The sequence below is a fragment of the Paramormyrops kingsleyae genome, chromosome 23, assembly GCF_048594095.1.
Source record: "Paramormyrops kingsleyae isolate MSU_618 chromosome 23, PKINGS_0.4, whole genome shotgun sequence".
NCBI classification, from domain to species: Eukaryota; Metazoa; Chordata; class Actinopteri; order Osteoglossiformes; family Mormyridae; genus Paramormyrops; species Paramormyrops kingsleyae.
In genome coordinates this window covers 18,575,163-18,596,425 of record NC_132819.1, presented here as the reverse complement: position 1 = coordinate 18,596,425, position 21,263 = coordinate 18,575,163, and the positions used below count along the sequence as shown (strand labels likewise).

Here is a 21,263-nt window from a genome sequence, read left to right as displayed (position 1 = left end):
ACTGAAATGTATGTGCTTTAGGTTTTAACAGTAAGGATCTTCTGAAACTTGGTTAACTGCTATGCCCCCTTTTGTCCAATCTGGGCATTTAGAATAATTTTAACAGAAATGAGTTGAGTCTGTTGGTTGGCTACAGCTCTGATAAGCCGGTCGGACCGCAGGGGAGCCGCTGCTGCGGGCCGCGCATTCAGCCTTCAGCGGTTGGGTTCAGTGGAGCGGCTCACGCCTGCTTCCCGCCTCCATGTCCGTCAATGTGCTTGGCAGTCATGCAGCCGTGTGCGCGCCAGCTGCCCACAGGCCTTGGCTGAGAGTCACGCATACTGGTGTGTGCGGGACCGCTGGGCTCTGACTCAGGCTAATGTGGACTCTGACTCAGGTCACTTATGGAAGAGGAAACTCAGGCCAAAAACAACTTTCTTGGGAAGTCTGGCGAGGGATGCTTCCGGCAAGAGTGAGATGCTGGGGGGGGGGGGGCGTGTCTCACAGGAGAGTGTGCTGCCGCAGCAGTCACCTGCAACCGCAGCCCCCAGGTTGGAACCTTTCTGAGCAGAAAATTAGGCAAAGAGCCTCCGGTGATGGGAGCCCAGTTGCCTGGCAACAGCCAATCGGGGCTGCTGGGGAGGGCTGCTGTGATGCCACGGAAAGAACAAGAAAATCTATTAGCAGATAAACAAAACAGGTCAGCTGACTGGGATACCGCTCACGAACACGGTCGGGTCGGCGAGACACCGCTCACGAACGTGCCTGGGTGGACTGGGTGACCCGTACACCATGCTTAAACACGGTCAGGTGACTAGAAGCCCACTGGGGATGAACCCCTCGCCTGGCTTTCCACAGTGTTGCTGTTTAGAGCCCCCGCTGACCGTGCAGGCAGGGTTGCACATTCTGCTGCACATTTAACTATATCCCAAAGCCCCACCCACACCACACAAAACGGAGGACATAACAGGTCACATGTGCAGCTTTAGATTTACTCAGATCAGAAGTAAACTAGCAGATTGTGTATAATCACTTAAGAAATCCCATTTCAAAAAATAACCAAGCGCTGAACAAGTAAACAAGGTGTTAATAATACCATTTCCCGCCGGGATTCAGCAAATATCGCAGCTAGTCGGTATTTTAAGCGTGCGGCCGAGTTTTCCAGCGGGGCAGGAGGCAGTAATAACAGCTATTTTGCCCGCGCGCATCTACTGAGCCAAGTTTAATACCAGCCCGCCGTTTGTGAGCGATCTGCTTTCTGCATTTAGTCAATAAGTCCTCAGCCGTCTGCGAGGCCAGAAGCCTCTGGGCCTCAGGCACAGCACGGGATACGGGGAGAGGAAGCCCGCCGAGATGACCCTGGCCTGGTGCTTCTGCTGGGCCGCATTAGCATCTGGGAGATACTGCATAAGACAGAGCTTTCACGTTTACATTAGCATCATGACCTGGGACTGACCCAGGATGGGCCTTCGCCTTGGGCATAAGATTGCCTCAGAACGGCTGCGAGGGGTCGTCAGTCAGAGGCCCACTGCCCACACCCCCCCCCCCCTCGACATTCACCCACCCAAAGCTCACTTGGTTATTTTGGAAAACCACAACTGCAGAATTCCTCACTGTACAAACAGCCACTGGGAGAGGCCCATCCTGTGCCACTGAAGCCCAAGTCCCTATTCCAACAGCAAGAGGCAAGGATCCCAGACTTTGGGAACTAAGAGCGGAGTGGGTAGGTTGGTTCCTCTGTGGGTGAGGAATCTTTGTGCGAAATTCCAGAAAGCACCTCCAGGAAGGTCATGTGACTGCCCCTCCTCACAACTTGTCTAACTCCTAATTAAACTATTTCTCACCCTGCTGTGTCAAACCAAAACCCCTATTTATCTGGAGCCTGACTGGCCCAGAAGCCCGGAGGAGCGGCTCGCTAAGCAAGTCACGCTTCATTTCTGAGAGTTTTCAGCATGACAGTCTGAAGCTTGGCGTCCTACAGAAGTAACATTTCTGCAGCCCTAATACTCAGTGACTAAAAATGACAGGAGCTGTCTGAAGATACGGGAAACATACGAAGAGTCTCAACACTTTTAGCGCACACACCTCTAATACCACCTAGGCTGTTTTCCTAGCTCTCCACAGAAAAGCATTTTATTCGTCATTAGAAAACGTAGAACGTAGATGCAACGGCCCTCAAGCTTTTGTAAAACTTAGCCATGCAAAAAAAAAAGCGATTTAAAGCAATGCATGCATAACAAGGGAATCTAATGATGTGGCAAAAACAAAGATGGCAGCCCTGACACTAATCAAGATTAAGAACCTTCCAGACTTCACCTGAATGAGCAGTATGAAATGACACGCTTCAGAGATCGCATGTACAGCAGTCAGGTCCGGTGAATTAGGCGTTAGGGAGAAAACGGTTTTCAGTTCAGATCAAATTATTGCAGTACTGGAGACACCCTCTGAAGGTTCTTCAAAATGACATCTGATTCATGCTCAAAATGAATATGGGAAGTTAAAGCTGCTAAATAAAGCTGCTAAATTAACGGGAAGTTTAAGTCTCAGCACAGCCCTGCTTTGCTCTGGGAACTGTTAGCGTCAAAATTTTACATGCCATATAAAAGGGTCCTAGGAAAGGTCTATAACACAGGTGGGCGATCTCATCCACAAAGGGCTGGTGTGTATGCAGGTTTTTGGGATAACCTGTAGGTCAGCTGTTCAAACCCAGGTGCGAAGACGCTTCAGCCAATCAGTAAGCTAATTACAGAGTTGCAGTGAAAACCCACATACACAGTGACCCTTTGAGGATAAGATTGCCCACCCGTGGATCTAGAACCACCCACTGAGATATCCTTTGCTTTCCATTTGTGCCATTCCGAATCTTAGGACAGGGCTGTGATCCAATTCATTCAACAAAAGGACCAAATGGCTACTCCAGTCCAAAGAGAAAAAAATACATCACTACTTCATGCTCCTTGTGAAAGCCATTCAGTTTTCATTACCTTTTTTTATAGGAGTGGAAAACACTGGCAAAAACTTCACAAAATGGGTGCAGATTTAGAAAAGTCCTCTTTAATAACCAGGAACTCCAACTAGACTTTGTTTTACAAGTGATTCATGAACGTCAAGGCTATGTTCTCTGAATAGAACACTAAACTAATTTAAAAGTATGTTAGCATGAAGTAAACTGGCTTCAAACATGGGGAGAATCCAGCAAACTCCAGTTGGCACAAATTACACTAAGCAAATTTACAGCTGGAAAGTCAACCCAAATTACAGTACGAACAGAGCAAATGAGTTCAGCAATTGCGGCAGTAGGTCATTTGAGGCCAAGGCTATAACCACCCTAACCAGACGCAAACCAGTGGAGCTTGAATTATTTAAAATTTAATGCCATTGAAAGCAGTATGAAGGCCCTAGTGACAGATCCCAGACATTTTCACTTCCAGGATGATTCACCCTAAACCTTGGCTTGGGAGAACCTACACTGCAGGTACAGGAGAGGACACCGCTGAAATAAGCCACACAGAACAGAAATAAGTGGATTTTTATTGTTCAGCCATGTCATAACCATGTTTCCGAAGTAAGCACAGCAGGCTACAACTGTTTCATGAAACTACCTTGAACAGCATTTAAAATAAAAAAAAAATAATAATAATTAAAAAAGAAAAGTCTGGCCCCCACCCAATTGCACCCTTTGGAACAATTGTGACACTGAATAGTTTCTATACTCATGTAAGCATACAAGAATGCATTTCCCCTTTGATTTCATAAAAAAAGCTATAGGTACACTTTGAGAGTACATCTGAAATGATTAGTGTTCTACACCATTACGTGATCATTTAGAAACTGGATGGAGCATCACCACTATAAACGTAACACTACGAGACTTAATACAAATTACTGTGAAAAGAAAAAGGACTAAGGCTAGTTTAAAGCAAGCTACATCAGTACCATTATAGAGACTGAAGAGTGATTTTAAAAAATATAAAAACAGGCAAAGGCTAAGTTTTGTAATTCCACCCTTAAGATCCACCTTGTGCATTCTTCCTCTCAGCGTCCGCTCAGAAATATCCTTCTTCGTTGACCTCGTTCGCCAAAAAGGACCAGAACAAAAAGTTTACTTCGACTTGTTCCCATAGGAAACTCAGCTTGTGTTAGTGTGTCAGGCACTTTCCGAGATACTACCCCCACCACCAAGACCTCCGGCAACTCTACAGGCCAAATCACAACGCAGGTTCATTCAGACGAAACAGCTGTGACAGAGAAGGGGGGGGTGGGGGGGGGACAGTGTAAGCAGTGGCCCGAAACAGTGTCCTTATCAGTGGATGGTCTGTGTAAAATGAAGCCTTCATCACTTATACATGCAGGCTACAGAAGGCAGGTGCACAGTTGACATTCCCGGACAGAGGTTACCACTAAAACGGCTTCATATCCCAAATTTAAAGCTTAATAAGCAACATCCAGTAACAAAGCCAGTTTCAAAGTATCCAACATGAGCACTTAAGGATGCTTCAACACTTACCTAAAAAGGAGTAGTTATTTACAGGTCGGTATCAAACCAGGCCAGCTGATTGCTGTCGCTTGGGGGCAGACCGTCGATCAGGTCCTGGGCATGCCCCAGGTCGGGCAACCCGTCGACTGGGTACTCAGGCCCGGGGTGGTGGCTGCCCATGTCGTGGTCCATCATGGGGTCCATGCCCATGGTATCCTGGCCGTAGCCAGAGTGGAAGGAGCGGTAGCTGGGATCTAGGGACAAGCGAGGCGGCTCACGTCAGCACAAGGATGTGGCAAAAGCTGCAGAAACTCGCAAGTCCCGCGCAATGTTACGCTTAGCCAGGCAGCCTCAACAGCAAAAATAGGAAGGCAAAAATATTTCTGCCGGGCAGTTAATTTGGTAGATAACTAGGTTTCCAGGGAAGAAGAGACAATACCCTGTTTGCATAATGTAAAAATCATATAGCAGAGAGTGAATTCTGCTTTAACAAGGCTCTGCATACAGTACACCAGTGGGGATGATGCAGGTAGTAACCATAGTAACTGGACAGAGCACATACCATCCTGGCGATAGCCGAGTGGCTCTCCTTGCGCGCTGATGTCCAAGCCGAGATCCCCAGTCTGATGAAGGGAGACAAGTGATGCCATGTGATAAGATCCCTGGAAATGGTCACTTGTAGCATACAAGCTAAACAGCAATGGAGGGTCATACCTCATTCCAGGTCATGGGCTCTGTCCTGAAGAGGGAGCTGGTGAGCTCCACTGACAGACGCTTCTTGTAATCCTGGGGTTTATCCTCAGACATGCGGAACAGCACAGCGGCTGCGTACGTGGCTGTGGGCAGCGCAGAGGGTATTGAAGTTCATCGGCATTTAGCCCGAAATAAACAGAAGATGGCACCGAAGGCTGGTGGCACCTACCCACACCCTCGTTCCTGGAGTGGAGCAGCTCCGTTAGGGGGGCGGTGGCACCCTCTGCCTCGATGGCCTCTGCCGCCTCCTTGTCCTGGGCCAGCTCACACAGCACCCCGGCTGCTACCCTCTGGATGTTCTCAATGGGCGAGTACAGCAGCTGGGACAGACAGGGGATGTGAGCTCACACCCAACACCAAAGCCACAAATAGTTAAGAGCAGGTGCTCCCTCACCTGGACAAAGAGTGGAATGGTATTGAGGCCTCTGATAACAATCCGATTGTGGACATCGCGGGCCAGGATGTGCAGGGCACCAGTGCAGCCCTCAACGATCTCCTCCATCCGCACGCCCTCCTGTAGGGGGCAGCATTAATCAGCAACAACCTACTAGATCAGCTGGCCATATCAAACGGGCCAAAATACAAGAAAATGTTGATTACTAGCTTAGCTCTGAATGCAATACCCTAACTAGAAGATTTATGCTAGTTCCTAATCTAGACAGGAAATGTTTATACACTCCGTACGTTTACATGCACAGCTACGGTCATATCGTGACTACACCATTTAAATCTGACTACTGTCCTTGTCCCAGTATACATGCATGAGAGGGGAATCGATTTATTGACCGAAGTATGCCCGACTCCACTACAATAGGCGGCGATATGACTCAACTTAGTATTGGGCTTTTTTGGTCAACCTATTTTTTACGTCGGAGACATAACATTAATAGCAATGCATGTGCCGACAAATGAAGCGATAATTGCAATCTGGTTGGAAAAACAGATACAAGGTTAGGTTAGTGTAAAGTATTTTGTATAATACACTATGACAGCACGGTATTGGAATTCTCAAATATTGCAACGTGATTTTGATGCAATGAGTATTGGGGTATTTATAAAATTAAAAAAGGACGACAAACTTTCACGAACCCCTCTAGGAGTAATTTAAACAGCAAGGAAGAAAATTGTCATGATTGTCTCGGAAACACATGCAGTGCTCATGCAAAAGCAGCAGAGGTAAACTTAACTGATTTTTACACATATTCTAGATAATCTTGAAAAGGAATAAAATCATTGAAATTGCAAAACTTGCTAGGTAATTTTTCCTATGACAGAGTAAAAATGTTTTAGTGAGATTTGAACTCCCTGCACTATAATATCTGTACCAGATTAAAGGCAAGTAAAACCCTGATCTTAATCTAGCTGATTAGTCATGCAAGAACTGGATGTGGTGGTGGTTTTGGTACCTTCTGGAAGTACCAGAAGTACGGTGTCTGGTGCGGTGGAAATGCGCCCTTTAGTTGAACAGTAAATTGGACAGCTTTACAGCGCTATTCATTTCATACGTGCTGTACGTCCTCTGATATGCTTCAGTGCACCGGCTTCTGTTACTTCCAGGTCAAAACTTCTATTTTTAAAATAAGTATTAAAAGAAGTATTGGCTACTGGTTAGCTGTACTGGAGTTTCCTTAGCCACACAAAGAATAAGCCAAAGTCCTCACGCTGAAAGACTTTCTACAGATGCAAAAAGGTCAAATTTGTTTGGCTGCAATATCTGGACAAGCAGCCTCGCATGTCTAGAAACTTACATTGGCAGAATGCATTTTCATGAATGTTTTTCTTCACATATGAATTTTCCCTGCGCACCCTCAAGATGTTAAATAATGTCCGTCTAGGTTATTATGTTGAATATCTATATATAGGGACCATTTAAGTCATGTTTCGTTGTCCATACATTTCTTCTCTGCAGATTAGGATAGTCCGGTTACCAAAATCCGATTGGCTTTAAAAACACACAATGCATTTGATCTTCGCCAGTGTGGCGAAATGGTTCAGAAATACACTCACCATATTGCATTCTAAAACGGCAGGGGCGGAACGGCAAACAGCTAGTAAGAGCCTGACATGTTATGTGAGGAGCAAAGAGGAGGCCTCACCACAAACTGCTGCTGTGTGCCGCCCATGGAGGTGCGTCTCTGCGTGTCCTGGTGCGCCCGCACCAGCAGCTGCACCAGCCTGGGGATGGCGCCCTGCTCCCGGAGGGGCGCATGGTTGGCCGGGCACAGCGCCAGGTTACGGATCAGCCCCACAGTTGCCTGTGAAACACAATTGTTCAATGAACTGATCCTGAGGGCTTGACTTCCCATCCTAATCCCACAATCACAGAGCTGATGTGGCCAAACTCCCACCTCACCTTAATGAGCGGCCAATGGGAGGGCGGGTGAAGCAGCTTCACCACCACAGGCAGACCATAGTGCAGCCGCACTGCATTCTGGGCCATCTCTGCATCCTGGTGGCGGCTAGTGAGGTGGCGCAGGGCACAGACGGCGGGCTCTGTGATGTCCTCCCGGTCGCCGGCGCGGAGCACGGTGCGCACCAGCGCCTCGATGCCTCCCACCTGACACACCATCATCTTGTTCTTGTAATTGTTGCAGGTGAGGTTGGAGAGGATGCCGGCCGCACACGTCACCACATTGATGTCGTCAGAACCCAGGAGCTGGACCAGCGTCCCCAGCAAACCCTCCATGCCCTCCTGAACCATGAAGGGGGAAGCATACAATAAACCTGCACTGTAGTGGTGTTCAAACCACTCAAAGTGGACGTTTGGCATATCAAGGGAGCTGGAGGTGAACGATGCTGAAATTGCTTCACATTCACAAAAAACAGTCTGTCAGCATACTGGGGGACTGCGTACCTGCTTGGTTGCAGCATCAGACAGGTTTCTGAGTGTCCACAGGCAGTTCTGGACCAGACGCTGGCTGGGATCTGTGAGGTGCAGGCCAAGAGCCTGCATGCCACCTGTAAGAGATTACATGTCATCATCCAGACAGGAGACCAGTGACAATGGGAGTAAGCGTAAACCCATAGTTCAGGAGCAGTCCAGATACTAGTTTACACTTCAGCAGACAAGCTGGACAGTGCACACTAAGCTGTTTTGTAATGTTTGTAATGTCAAGCACCACATAAGCAGAACTGCCCAAGTAGGTTTAAAAATCCCAGGATCTTTAGTTTCAGACCTACCAGCCTCGACGATGGCTGGTTTGTTGCTGGAACAGACTGAAAGCACTTTAAGCACTCTGCTGGTGGTCCACAGCAGTTTCTCATAGGTGTAGGTTCGCATGATGTTGACAAGGGCCTGAGGGCCACCGCTGGCCAGGATGATGAGCTAGAGGACGACAGCACGAAGATCACCCATAAACCACACCGTTTGATGTGTTACGCGTTAAGCTGACAGCACTCTGCTCTCCACGGGTGCTCTGGCGAGTCCTCTACCTTACTCTCCTGGTTCCCATATGCCAGGATCTGGAGGCAGTCGGTGGTGATGGCGAGGAACTTGACATTCGTCTTGTTGAGCAGTGCCACCATCTTCTGCAGGCCCCCAGCCAAGCGCACTGCCATTTTTGCTCCCTCCTGATGCAGCAGCAGGTTGTGAAGCGTTGTGATGGCATAGAACAGGACAGAGTCCACGGGGGACCTGAAACATACAGCATCGCTCAATGTGAGAAGCCGGCAGCTGTGGCAAGCACCGACAGCCACATACTCCATTAGAGGGTCTGAAGCACTGCCACCTAACAGACCTAAGTGGGGAAACTGCTAGAACTTTCTGGACAAACTATGCATCACATCCCCAGAAATCCACATACCACAATTTAATCACCCCATTTTACACTAACCCGACAGATATGTGGATATCCTAGCATGCCGGTAGCGAGCAATTTGTCCAAATAATTATGCTACTTTGAGGAGGTGGGCAGTCACTTCAGCTGCCTGCACAACAGAAGAGGCCACTCCACACACTGCAGGCTCTGATTAAAGCCGACCACCTAAGCCACTGCTCCATTTGTCCATGACCTTGCCACTGGCAAATGCAAAACGACTCACCCCAGCATCTTGACGAGGGCCGGGATGCCCCCAGACTTGAAGATAGCGAGCAGGCCCTCCCTGTGGTGTGACAGGTTGTGCAGGGTGCCCGCGGTGCAGCGCGCCGTCTCTACGTCCCCTGTGTTCTGCATGGTGCGCACGATGGCCGACACCATCTGGGGCGAGCGCATGATAGCGTGCCGGGAAGCCTCCTTCTTTGAGAGCTGGTGCACCATCACCGCTGCCTTGTTCACCACCACCTGTGGGCAGATTGTCATGTGAGGCAAGGAAGGCTGTTTACCAGGTGGGTTTAAAAGGAGGACGGTGGGGGGTCTAGATTAAGGAGGTTCAATGCTGAACCTACCTGGTCCTCATCATTCAGCAGCTTGGTGAGCTCTGGGATGGCACGGGTGGCCAGCTCGGCATCATCCTGGTAGTTGATCAGGTTCACCACGGCATGCTTGAGCATCTGCGAGGGCTCGGCCAGCCGCTGTACGTTGGTGGGATGTGCGCTGTCGAACTGCGTGGACGGGATCTGCATGCCCTCATCCAGGGTCTCGGGGAACATGGCCGCACGGACCCTCTGAGCCCGTGTCATGGCATACTGCCCGTCAAGGTCTAGGGAGAATAACGGCAGAGGTTCATTTTACTCACAAATCAGACAACTGAAGGGTCTGCTCCTTTGCCTATACAGCAAGCCTTGATGTTAACCAAAAGCCTCCCTGGATGGTCATAGTGCCTGAAAAGCAGCAAATGCACTCACCAGTCACCTGGTCCGGTTGGAAAGGCTGGGAGAAGCCTTCCTCCCACCCATACAAAACCTGGTTGTCCACATCCTCCTCCTCTGGGTTTCCCTTGCCACTCAGAGAAGGTGCTGTAGTGGTGGCCCCAGAGTGGATTCCGGAGTCCAGGTACGACTGCTGCCAGTGGTTGACAGCTGCTTTGCGGTCTGGCTCCATGGCCATGTCAAGCTCCATCAGGTCAGCTGTGGAGGCACATCAGGATGCATTGAATAACCAATACAAGTTGAGGGACTTTAATTCTCATCTGCCCAGCAGTATTTGACTAGAATCTTACCCTGGGTGGCCATCTTGCTTTCTGAACCCTCCGCCTGCACCACTGCCGAGTCTGCAAATACAGAAAATTCATTCACGCACCTGCTGCATTTGCATTGTTCACTTCTACAGGCATGCGTCATTCCAGGTAATTCCTGGTTCATAAATTCACTGCCTCAGAGTGATGATCCCTCTTGCAGTCTGTTACTCAGAGGCATGAGAACAGCAATAGGCAGGTGCTTTAGTTCCTTATAGGCACCTTAATAAAGTTCCGGAACCTGGTTCCAGTTAAGAAGTCCCTGGGCTGTCTCGATCTGGAACTGTTGCAGCTTCTGACCACTTTCACACCACAACAGGAACCTTTATGCTAAATAAGCACTGGAGACGCAAAAAGCTTGCAGGTTAAACTTCACAAATAATTCGAACCTACACCAACAAAACAATGGAGGATCAATAAGTCATTTTATTTGTCACTCACTGTGAGGATCGATTGCCATCAAACAGGACACGGCCTTTCATTTTAATATGACCAGCAACATGTTTAGGATTCTTATTAAATCTGATCAGCAGATTGATCTTTTGTTTTCCACAGAATAAAAAAACCGATGTAACGTCATCCTGATAGTAAGTTTCACCTCCGGTAGACAAAAGTATATTGGTGAGCGATCCAATTCTCCAATGCAAAAAATATAGGAACGCAAGCAAAAAATCTCTTTCTGCATAACTTCTAAGTTACAGGTAGCTGATTGGTTGCCCACAAGCACAAGTTGATTGCTGCAAGCTCCTCCCCAGCAGTTTGTGTTTGAACAAAATGTACCTAGCCTGGAGTAGGTACTAAAAAAGGGTCCTAGAACTGCCTCAGAAACAAAATCGGGAGTTGCTGTGGAGTAAAGACAAAAGTACCTGGATCCAGAAAAGTTCCTGTGGCGTGAAAGCGCCTCAAAGTCGCATTAACCCACCTCTCCTCCCAAACATCAAGGCCTTATGAGTTTATTACACAGAACAAACAGGTCTAACTTTATGCAACAGACACTGGTGGCTTGTTTCAGACAGGCAGCAGTGCACAACTATCCAAATGCACACTGAACTGCTTTGAAATTTGGTGTGACTGCAAAACAAAGAACAGGGTTCACAACAAACAGGACCCCTTGCATGCTACCTCCAGAAAGCATGTGTTATGGGAACTCAGTACTTCCTTGCAGGAGAATTCTGACCGCTGTCAGATAAGCTGGCACTGAGTACACCCCAAGGTGCATAGCTACAGAAGTATGTTTCCCATATCACCCGACTGCTCCAAACATCTAGTACTAAGGGAGACGGACCACTGTGCCAAACCAAGGGTATTTGGCCTGCCAAAGTGTACTGAAGGGGAACGAGCCGCTAATTTCCCATGAGTGCTACAGGGAGTTATGGTCTTCATGATCAAAAATGACTTTGGGGTGGGAAGTTAAGCAGTTACTCCTTAAGCAATCCCCTGGGAGGTGGAAAGATTTGGCAAGGATGCCATAGAAGTGAGGCCAACCAAAGAAATTGACAAGCAGCAAGAGTAAAAATTCAAGATTCCACACATTGAAAATATGGAAATTTTAAATCCTTTGGTTTCAGTTCTTTCCAATTACATACAAGCTTAAAACACATGCAGTATTCAAGTTAAACAGCCTCCAACTCCAGTGGTTGCCTGTTCAATTCCCCAAGGGCAACCTGCTGAAATACAAGGTCAACTTAGCATCTATGTAAAATTATAACGTGGAAGTAGACATTTTGACCATGCCTAAAGCTCAACATTTGGGTTAAAAGGCAAAATCTACATCAGGGGTGACCAATCTTATCCACAAAGGGCCGCTGTGTATGCGGGTTTTCACTGCAAATCCCTAATTAGATTACTAATTAGAGGACTGATTGGCTGAAGAGTCCTCACACCTGGGTTTGAACAGCTGACCTACAGGTTATCCCAAAAACCTACACACACACCGGCCCTTTGCGGATAAGATTGGCCACGGCTGATCTACATCTTCTGCATTTCGGTCTTGGATGCATTTCAACTGAAGCTACCAGTTCAGAGCAATCCGACTCAGCCAGGCTGTGCTTTGTGGAAGGTCGTGGAGCTGCCAGACGTCCCGGGGTACAATGTTATAAATGGAACGCCATCTAGGTGTTTGTAAACCCTGCTGTGAAAAGCAGAACTCAGGAACTGAACTACAGCATTTTGACTGAGACCACTGCTGTTCTGACAGATTATCCTTAGTTTCGAGAACTAAAGACCCTTAAAATCAGCAATAGCTGCAGCATGCTGGAGGAACAGAAAAACATGCAGCTGCTGACGCTCACGATAAATAGTGGAACTCTTAAGCCGCTAGAAAGATGAAAGGACTGCCGATACGCAAAGTACTACACTAAAGCTGACCCAGAAAGCTACATCTGGTGCTGGGGTACAGCAGGCAGCAATTTCAAACCTCAGCACATTCACATGTGTGTAGAGCCAAACCTGTAAAGCAGGAGGAAGGGTGGGGCTGTTTAAACCACACCCATAGCACTCAGATTCCACAACTGTGAAGATAGAGTATAAATGAAACCAGGGAAAGGTTATTGAAACACCACCTGTTTAGGCAGCAAAGACCGACAGCTGGTTTTGGTGGCATAGTCATTAACCATTGCAGGAATCACTCCCTGGTACTCTGGATCAGGCAAAAAACTACCCAGAGCTTATTTTTAGTCCAACCACAACTTGAGCACAACCCATTCATACAGATTCAGCTAAGGGCCAGCAAAATCTTGCCAATCTTGGCCACAGAGCAGGGTTATTATTGTTAACTAAAACTTTAAGAAAACATTTTCGTAAACTGAAGAGAAAAATAAAGCTCAATACCAAGGATGCACCGATTAACTAACTAATGACAAGAAATAGTCGGTTTTGGCCTGATCAGCGCTGACCAGTAATTGGCCATTCTAAATATGGTCAATCTTATGAGCTGATCTTTTGTCCAAAGCCATGCAAAACAAACAGCACATTATAAACAGATGTGAGTAGGTATAAGAGCAGCTACGCTGAGCATGGAAAGTTCACCAAGTTTACAAGTGCACTACTTATGACAAAAACCAGCAAACACAAACAGACTAGATCACAAGATGCCTGCTACAGTACTACAACAAAAAGAGCAACGTGAAACAATTTCAGCTTGCATAACATTCTCCACATTGCCGATACATATCCCTTTGTCAATTACCCATCGCAGCTGTACGTAATTAAGTGGCTAGATCTTGAGCTAAACACTTAAACCAGGTAGCTCACTGAAAACCCAATCTTCATATACCCTCAGACTGCTAAAAATATTGTACTTGTGTTACACAGTACGCACACAATCCATAGACTGGTCGGCTAATGCTACCAAGCAGTGCGTGCAACATGGCTGATGAAGTGGTTCCAAATAGGTCCTATTTTGACTGTGGAAATGGTTTGTATCTGCAAAATCCAACATGGACTGTTGGCATCCCAAACACACATAATGTCAGTGGCAGCGTCTTCCACACATTCTGAAGTAACGAAACGCAAACACCTCTTAGACACAAAAATGAATTAAATCTAAGATTTTGAATTTACCCATTACTTTGGCATGCTTTCAGTTCAGAAGTATGCAGTAATTGACCAATGTGATAAATGTTCACTTACACAAAACGTATGAAACTTTAGCACTTTCCATTACTATTTAATAGTACATAGCTAGCATAACGATTTGATTCTCTTTACTATTAATACCTGGAATATGTTTTGCCTCTTCAGTTGAAAGCATACAATTGTCCAAAATGTCTTGACATGCATACAAAGATTTTTGCAATTTTATGGGTGTCAACTTTGAGAAGTTTGGGGAAGAGCCTTTATACACACACACACACACACACACACACACACACACACACTATTTTAAATGTATTATACACACAAAGTACAATAGACTAAAAATAAACTGGATTTAAAATTAAAATACATAAAAATGATTCTGTACATTTCAAATACCCTTTATTGCACAATACAAATTAAACACCAGGAAACACTGCGTCCAGGACACCTTCTCACTGACCCTTTCCTGCTCCCAAGCTTCTCACATTATTTTACTAAAGCGATGTATATCAGGTTAATAATCACATCAAAAGCAACCATAGCGCAAACATTACCAGGGACATATCAGTAACCAGTCCAGGTCCAACCAAGTCTGCTCCCCAGCAAATTGTAATAGTTCATCCTCACTTTACCATTGCACAATCACAGTGACAAAACATTTAAAGCTTCAGCTAAGGTCACAGCTGGGAAAGCTTAGTTTAAGAGAAGTCCCTTACACCACAGTAAGGATGCATGCTCAGTCAGTAAGGATGCCTGGGAAAGGCTGAGGACAAAGCAGCTCCTGCGTTCATTTCAGATGTAAAATTATAGCAATGTGGCAATGCTTTCATGCAGCATTCAACATTTACAGTACTTAGTCGTGAGTCGGGGCCCACCTTACACTCACCTAGCAAGAAACAGGTATGCATTAGATGGATAATGCTGCAGTCCCTACTAGTTAATGGGTACAAAAGCTTTGGGAAGTCATCCCCCATCAACATTGTCCAAATACCAGCAATCACAACTTTGTTTAAACTGTAAACATGTCCTTTATATTACCCTGACTTGGATGGATGTTATGGAATGAGTAAGTCTGCCAGTAAATGAACTGCAGCTGGGGCTCCCAAGTCTCTAAGATGGGATCACAGCACCAACTGCAAACACCCCTCTGTAGCTTCAACACTTACAAAGCAAGAATTTAAACTCGGGACTATATAAGCTTTGGTGGGGAGTGAGACAGATTCAGCCCATTGCTGAACACAGAAATGCACATTTGCTTAACAGAATAGCCAGCCATTGTTTTAACAGTATAACATAACTAGCTAAATTAATTTGGAAGATTCAAAGCTAAATAACACAGCAGATATCCAAAACAAATTTTAAAAATTCAATTTTAAAACTAGCTCAATTACCAGTTTAAGTACTGTATTTAAGTGAATGTGGAAATTAAGGAAATCCCAGATGCACAGGTCATGCTGTTCACAGTAAAAACCAGACCATGCAAGACTTTTCTAGAACACACCAGTGCATTCATAAGCTTAGAGCATGACACTTAGCATGCAAAAAGCACCATAACACTTTAAAGAGCTCAAACAGTGCAAGTTAGCAGTTGAGGTGGAACCACAGGTACATGTGACCAATAGTTAAATATCACTGCATGGAGCTTAATACCAGGTTTCACTGCTCAAAACCCTGCAGAGAGATGGTAAAATAGCCATCCATGACAGCAGGTATGCAACATCCCTAAGAAAGCATAGGAGAGGGCTATTCAAATCACGGTCCAGGCACTGCTGATTTTCCAGGCTTCCTTTACCCATGAGCTGGGTGTGACGCCTCTGTGCCCATCAGAATCAGTAATTAAACTGCCTGGGAGAACTGAAAACAAGGCCTGGACTTCAGCTCAATGTCCAGATTTGAAGAGCCCAGTAATACAAAAAAGGCCTGTCCTGTATAAGACATGAGCCCAGAGCGGGGTGTCTAGCATAAATCCATGTAGTATATTACAATAGTTATAATGCCACTAACCTAACATGCAACATCATAACGGCACACATTATAAAAAAAAGCTTTCATACCAGGAATTAAACAGCATTATACTAAGCACAGCTAGAGAAAAGTACAGACTGATCAAAACATCTGAGAACCAAACCATCTGAACCACAGTAGGCTTGACACATATCCATGGCATGCAAAACAGATCAAGGCATTCATACTTCCACCATCTTGTGAGTTTAGCATGCACAAGCCATGTCAGAACAGCAAATTCTGTTCTCACTCAGAGTTCAAAAACAGTCTGCACATAACCTTTACTACCTTGGATTAAAACTTAAAGCCAAAACCACTGCTGAAAAGCAGCCAAATAGTCACTGTAGACCCTTTGTGAAGCACCTCCGCACTAAAATGGACGCAACACTGCACACGCATACTACCTTCCCCACGCCGAAGAAAAATGAATGCCCAAAACATTAAGTCATACTGTTGTACAATTTACACACCACATTTCATGATCAGAAAGATGACAGATTCCCTCAAGTAGCCCCCTCTCACCTGCTGTCCTTATAGTAAATCTAAACTACACAAGCCATTAAGCCCCTAGTTTTAGGAATCAACCAAATATAGTTCCCATAACCAGCACTATTACCTCAGGCAGTGTCGTAAAACCACAATGCAGCAAAAGTGGCTATCAGAGGCACAGTTCTAAAAAAACCACCGCGGGCAGGGACTGGATCAGTCACAGTAGGCTATACATTTCCAGACACCCGGCTGCACCTCCCTCTTACACATGGAAGTAATCTGGTAAGTGGAGCTTCAAAGGAAGACTAACCCCCTCCACAAACCACTAAAAATCGCACACAGAGCTCTTGAGTGCGTCCACTATGCGAGCACACAATCAGCACATTGATAGAAAAATCACTGCAGCACAAGCATTTGCATCAGTCGAAGGACAGATTAACGGGGAGGCAAATTAGTGAAATGAACAGGCCATTCCCAAAAATCCCCCAAAAGATTTGCAGACCAAAGCCTCACAGCTGAATTCCACCTATTGTGGACTTAAGTGAAAAACACCTTTTTAAGGTACTTAAAGGAAGATACACCGAGACATTCAAATGACCATAAAAAACTGACGACCAGTATTGCCACAAAGAGCACAACTTTTGCCCCTTCTAGAGGGGAAATCCACAGCAATTACAGTTGGCTCTCTTGTGTCTCTGGAATTAAAGGGACAAAAAATTTCAGCTGGTCACACCTATATATTACTGAATACGCCCACCCCCGGCGACGCTGAAGGGCAGGATACTCCCAAGATGTGTGTCCTAGGGTCATTCAAATGCCCAGCCCCGCCACAAAAGTAAAATGCAGCGTTATAAACACTGAATCCATGTTTCGTCCAAATTTTCTGGTCTGGCAATTAAACGTCGTGTCAATCATTAAGATACGGTTGTGGAAATAAACCCACTAGTGGAAGTTTCACCCCTGACTGGCCCATAGTAGAGGAAAAAACATTGTGGGGAGGGTATTTCCAGAGCAGACCCACTAACACCCCACTCACTCCCCAGAAAAACTAACCAGGGCTTCAGCGGAGATCAAAGCCGTCCCCACCCCCACAGCCCCAGCAAGATCCCGCAGTTTCAGCTTTCAAAGCACAGATCCACCAAAAGCGCCGCAAACACTCGTATTTCAGTCCGGGCTCCTCCTCGCCTTCTTTCCCAAACACACACCGGCCCCGAGGACCGTCTTTGTCTGGGGCGAAACCAACGGTCAGCTCGCTTAGCTCCGGACGACCAAAACGTCGTCTGAACACACGGTCCGGGAGGGGACAGACCGGATCGCAGTGTTACAGCTCGACCCGATCCAACAAGTTTGGCGAACTGCACAAATACACACGTTAACTCGCTCTGTGTGTGTGTGTGTGTGTGGTGGTGGGGGGGGGGGGGGTTGTGAGAGCAGCACAGAAACCCGAACACTAACTGAACACCGAAAGCACGTTTACTTTGCGGTAAATGTCCGGCAATTACGGGAGTATAAACAAGGTATTTCAGATCTTACGCCAGTGTTCGGGACTAAAGGTGAACTAATCAAAAAACTTCATCTCGACGATGCCACAGAAGACTAGTTAGTGGCACGTCCTCAAAGTCAAAGTAAGCCTGGCCGGGGAAAGGCGGGCGGCTCCGCGTGTTTAGAACGCCGGACTCCTCACTAGGTCACTCTCGGCACGGATATACTCGTTTTATTCACAAAAGACAACACCTATGCGAAAAGTTAAAGCGAAAAACTAGCACCATTTTCAAGAAAATTAGTCCCCGCGGCAGACAAGCTCGCGAGTCGCTACGCCAAAAATACCTGAGGTAATTTCAAGCAGTTAACTTTAAGCAAAAACGGTACAATGGGGCGGCTGTCGGAGCCTACCTGACCGTTAAATCAGCGTATCCGTCCTCTTCCCTTTGGTGGCCTACAAGCGGCGGTCAGTGATCACGGCTGAGTGTCGGGAAGCGTCGCGTAAGACGCTAAAGCTAAGCTAGGCTAAGCTAACGGAAGAAACGTCCCCGAAAGGCACGAACGGAGCCGCAGCAGCTCGCTCGTGCACACGAGTATTCGACAGCTCCGCTACACAGGAAACGGGCTCTCAAAATGGCGCCGGCGAGAGAGAGCTCTTATACCAAGTATGCGGGAGCGTATCCTTCCGCGGCCGACGAAAAGGGGAGGAGTGGGAGGGGGCAAATGTTGACTGTGATTATGAGAGGAAAAATATATCATGTCTTTATTAAAATGACTACAAACAATCGTGAGGTGCAGTACGAACGTTCATTTGTGTATGGTGCATAAATGGCAAAGGCGGGGAAAATGGATCATGGTGCAGCAGTTAAAGTGCATTGTGCGCGCAGGGATATGCTGAGACATTGGGGGTGGCTTTCCTTAGGTTGGAACCGTACAGTGTGTGAGACAGATGCTGGGTGCGGGGATAGTGATCAGAGTTAGGGGATATTTCACTGTATCCCAGAACCAGAATCATCAATTTTTGCACAAATAAGCACTTAACAGAAAACTTTGTCATCTGATTTTGAAAATGATATAAATGGTTTCACCAATCAAATAGTGAAGTTTCACGTGCTGCCTCGTTGCATTCTTAGTTGTTTAACCTTCAAGAGTCTTGACATAGTGCATTATGAACTTTATTTAATTATCATATAGTAATGCACTGAAATATTCATGTTGGTAGCACAATGCTTATTTTAAAATTAGTATTAGGAGTTTTTCTAATACTATTACATGGGATTTAACGAATATGATTTAATTTGATATGATTTGAGAAAATTCTATATGCATTCAAAATTTTATTAAAATTAGTTATACAAGCTAAATAATTTATTACGAATTAGGGTAAACTCTAGAAAGAGACACTGTCGATATAATCTAATTTCCAGTTTAAAAAATTGCATACCTGTCGAACGAATGCTTGTTGTAAACAGTGACGTGTCCACGAAATCCCTACAGCCACTGAGGAAAAATACCTGTGTGTGTATGCATGTATAGGCCTACATAATTTTAAGAAGTATAACTCCACTGTACTCTAAACGTTAACTTGGAATATAAATTAGGATCTTTATGTCCACAATAAATCTGAAATCTCTGTATGATAATGGTTGAGAATTTGCCCTAGTTTCTGTTGCCTGATTAACCCACATATAACTGATAATGGAATATTTTTCTCTACAGCGTTAACTACGAGTAGCAATAATAATAATAATAATAATAATAATAACAATAATAATAACAATAATAATAATAACACCAAATAATAACATTGCAAAGCAGTCTGTCTGAGTTAATATCATTAGAATATAAAGTTTAGGCAAAAATAGTCTGTGAAATATTATCCCTTTTATGAATTACATGCTAAACAACGTTTTTAGCAGGTACGTTTTGCTATTTAAAACATCTTTACTGATATAATACAAACATACATGCATACACACACACACACACACAATATAATAAATAATACAATTTATTTAGCAAAAAAAGTAATTCATATTTCATTATTTTTTTTTTTTTATCCCATTAGTCTTGGTTCTGTCTGCATTTTAGAGGATGTCCAAAGTAAAAGTCTTTGCTTAAGTTTTATTTGGTTATATTATAAATGCAGCTCATTTTCCTTAAAAAGCTATAATATTTTAATAACAATTGCAGTTCTATTTAATTTTCATTCTATTTATTTGAAATATATTAAAATACTGTCCTTGACACTCATAGAAGTTCTCCAAACTCCAGAAAAAAGGTTAAAAAAACTAAATAATAATAAAAACAGGTGCCATTGAATTAATTGATATTGTTTGTTACATGTTTCACAAACCTAACAAATAGATCATTAACATATGTATGGGCTGGAGAGGGGGGGGGGGGGCATTGAAGATGTGGGCTACCCCTAGAGTGCTGCAGTTACCTAAGGCGATGGAGAAATGCTGGAGGGCTGTCTACCACCATGTACTCCCAGGGAATAGAGGAGCCAGGCAGCTTCTCCTGTTCGACATGAATGGCTCTTCATGCACCCCTCTCCGCATCAGACTGGTCACTAACTTATCCAACATTTGAATGTATGTTAGTGTCCCTTCATGTGTGCAAAATCCAAGGTGAGCCAGCAAGATCAGGGTATGGATTAAAATTGGAGTAGATGCTGCCTTAATGACCTTGAATGAAGTTAACTTAAAGATTTTCACACAGTGCTAATTACTTGTCATCCAGCCCTACACATACACTAGAACTTTCACGACCGCCCGTAAATATCTCATCCACTTTGTGTGTGTGCTTATATGTGTGACCATTCTTATGACGGTCCCTAACAGTGCCCATCATCGTTCCCAGTCCCCTCGTTAGTTGCCAAAATAGGAAAAGCCAGATTACATTCTCGTGGGTTTCTGAGTTGCAGGGATTGAAAATGTTTGCTTAAAACTCTCTGAGGATTTGCTTTATTTTATTTTTAGATACAGAATTTATTCATTATATTGTCTAGATTGTCCTTGTTTAGCACCACACCAAAAGTATACTTCTTCTTATACCTCTAAATGATTCAGATTCTGATGATTTAAGGACAGCCCATGAATTCAGAAAGATCCAAATCAGACAGTGGGATCTGAAGGAATGTGTCACATGAAGCCAAGGTAGCGACGTCTCAACAAGGCCTTCTGCGTGGTTATTCAGAATTTCTCACTGATTTTTGTTTTATCCAGAACATTTTCAATAATGGAAACCATATATTTTGGAAAAGAGCAACATGCTATTTAACTTGATGTCTTATTTTCATATTTCTTTATGGGAGATCACAGCATTTTTGGGAGGCTCATCCCTACCTGAGAAACAGACGAGGGGATGAGCGGACGTCCGGCTG

General features: G+C 45.2%; 1 protein-coding gene across 2 annotated transcripts; it reads right to left on the bottom strand.

Annotated features, from left to right (window-relative positions):
- Positions 1–3,492: 3,492 nt before the first annotated feature.
- LOC111852439 (catenin beta-1) lies at positions 3,493–18,520 on the bottom strand. 2 transcript variants are annotated; one of them, XM_023828363.2, is made up of 16 exons: positions 18,287–18,520; positions 10,307–10,357; positions 9,993–10,214; positions 9,594–9,847; positions 9,251–9,489; positions 8,642–8,843; positions 8,390–8,534; positions 8,064–8,167; positions 7,563–7,901; positions 7,306–7,464; positions 5,604–5,723; positions 5,379–5,529; positions 5,171–5,292; positions 5,019–5,079; positions 4,487–4,710; positions 3,493–4,217 (listed from the first exon to the last, which is right to left on the bottom strand). In XM_023828363.2, exons 2-15 carry the CDS (start codon positions 10,317–10,319, stop codon positions 4,505–4,507), a joined length of 2,337 nt encoding a protein of 778 aa, XP_023684131.1. In that variant the 5' UTR covers positions 10,320–10,357; positions 18,287–18,520; the 3' UTR covers positions 3,493–4,217; positions 4,487–4,504. The 2 variants fall into 2 exon arrangements, with proteins under 2 accessions (XP_023684131.1, XP_023684142.1); XM_023828374.2 differs by having other exon boundaries at positions 18,292–18,520.
- Positions 18,521–21,263: the final 2,743 nt, after the last annotated feature.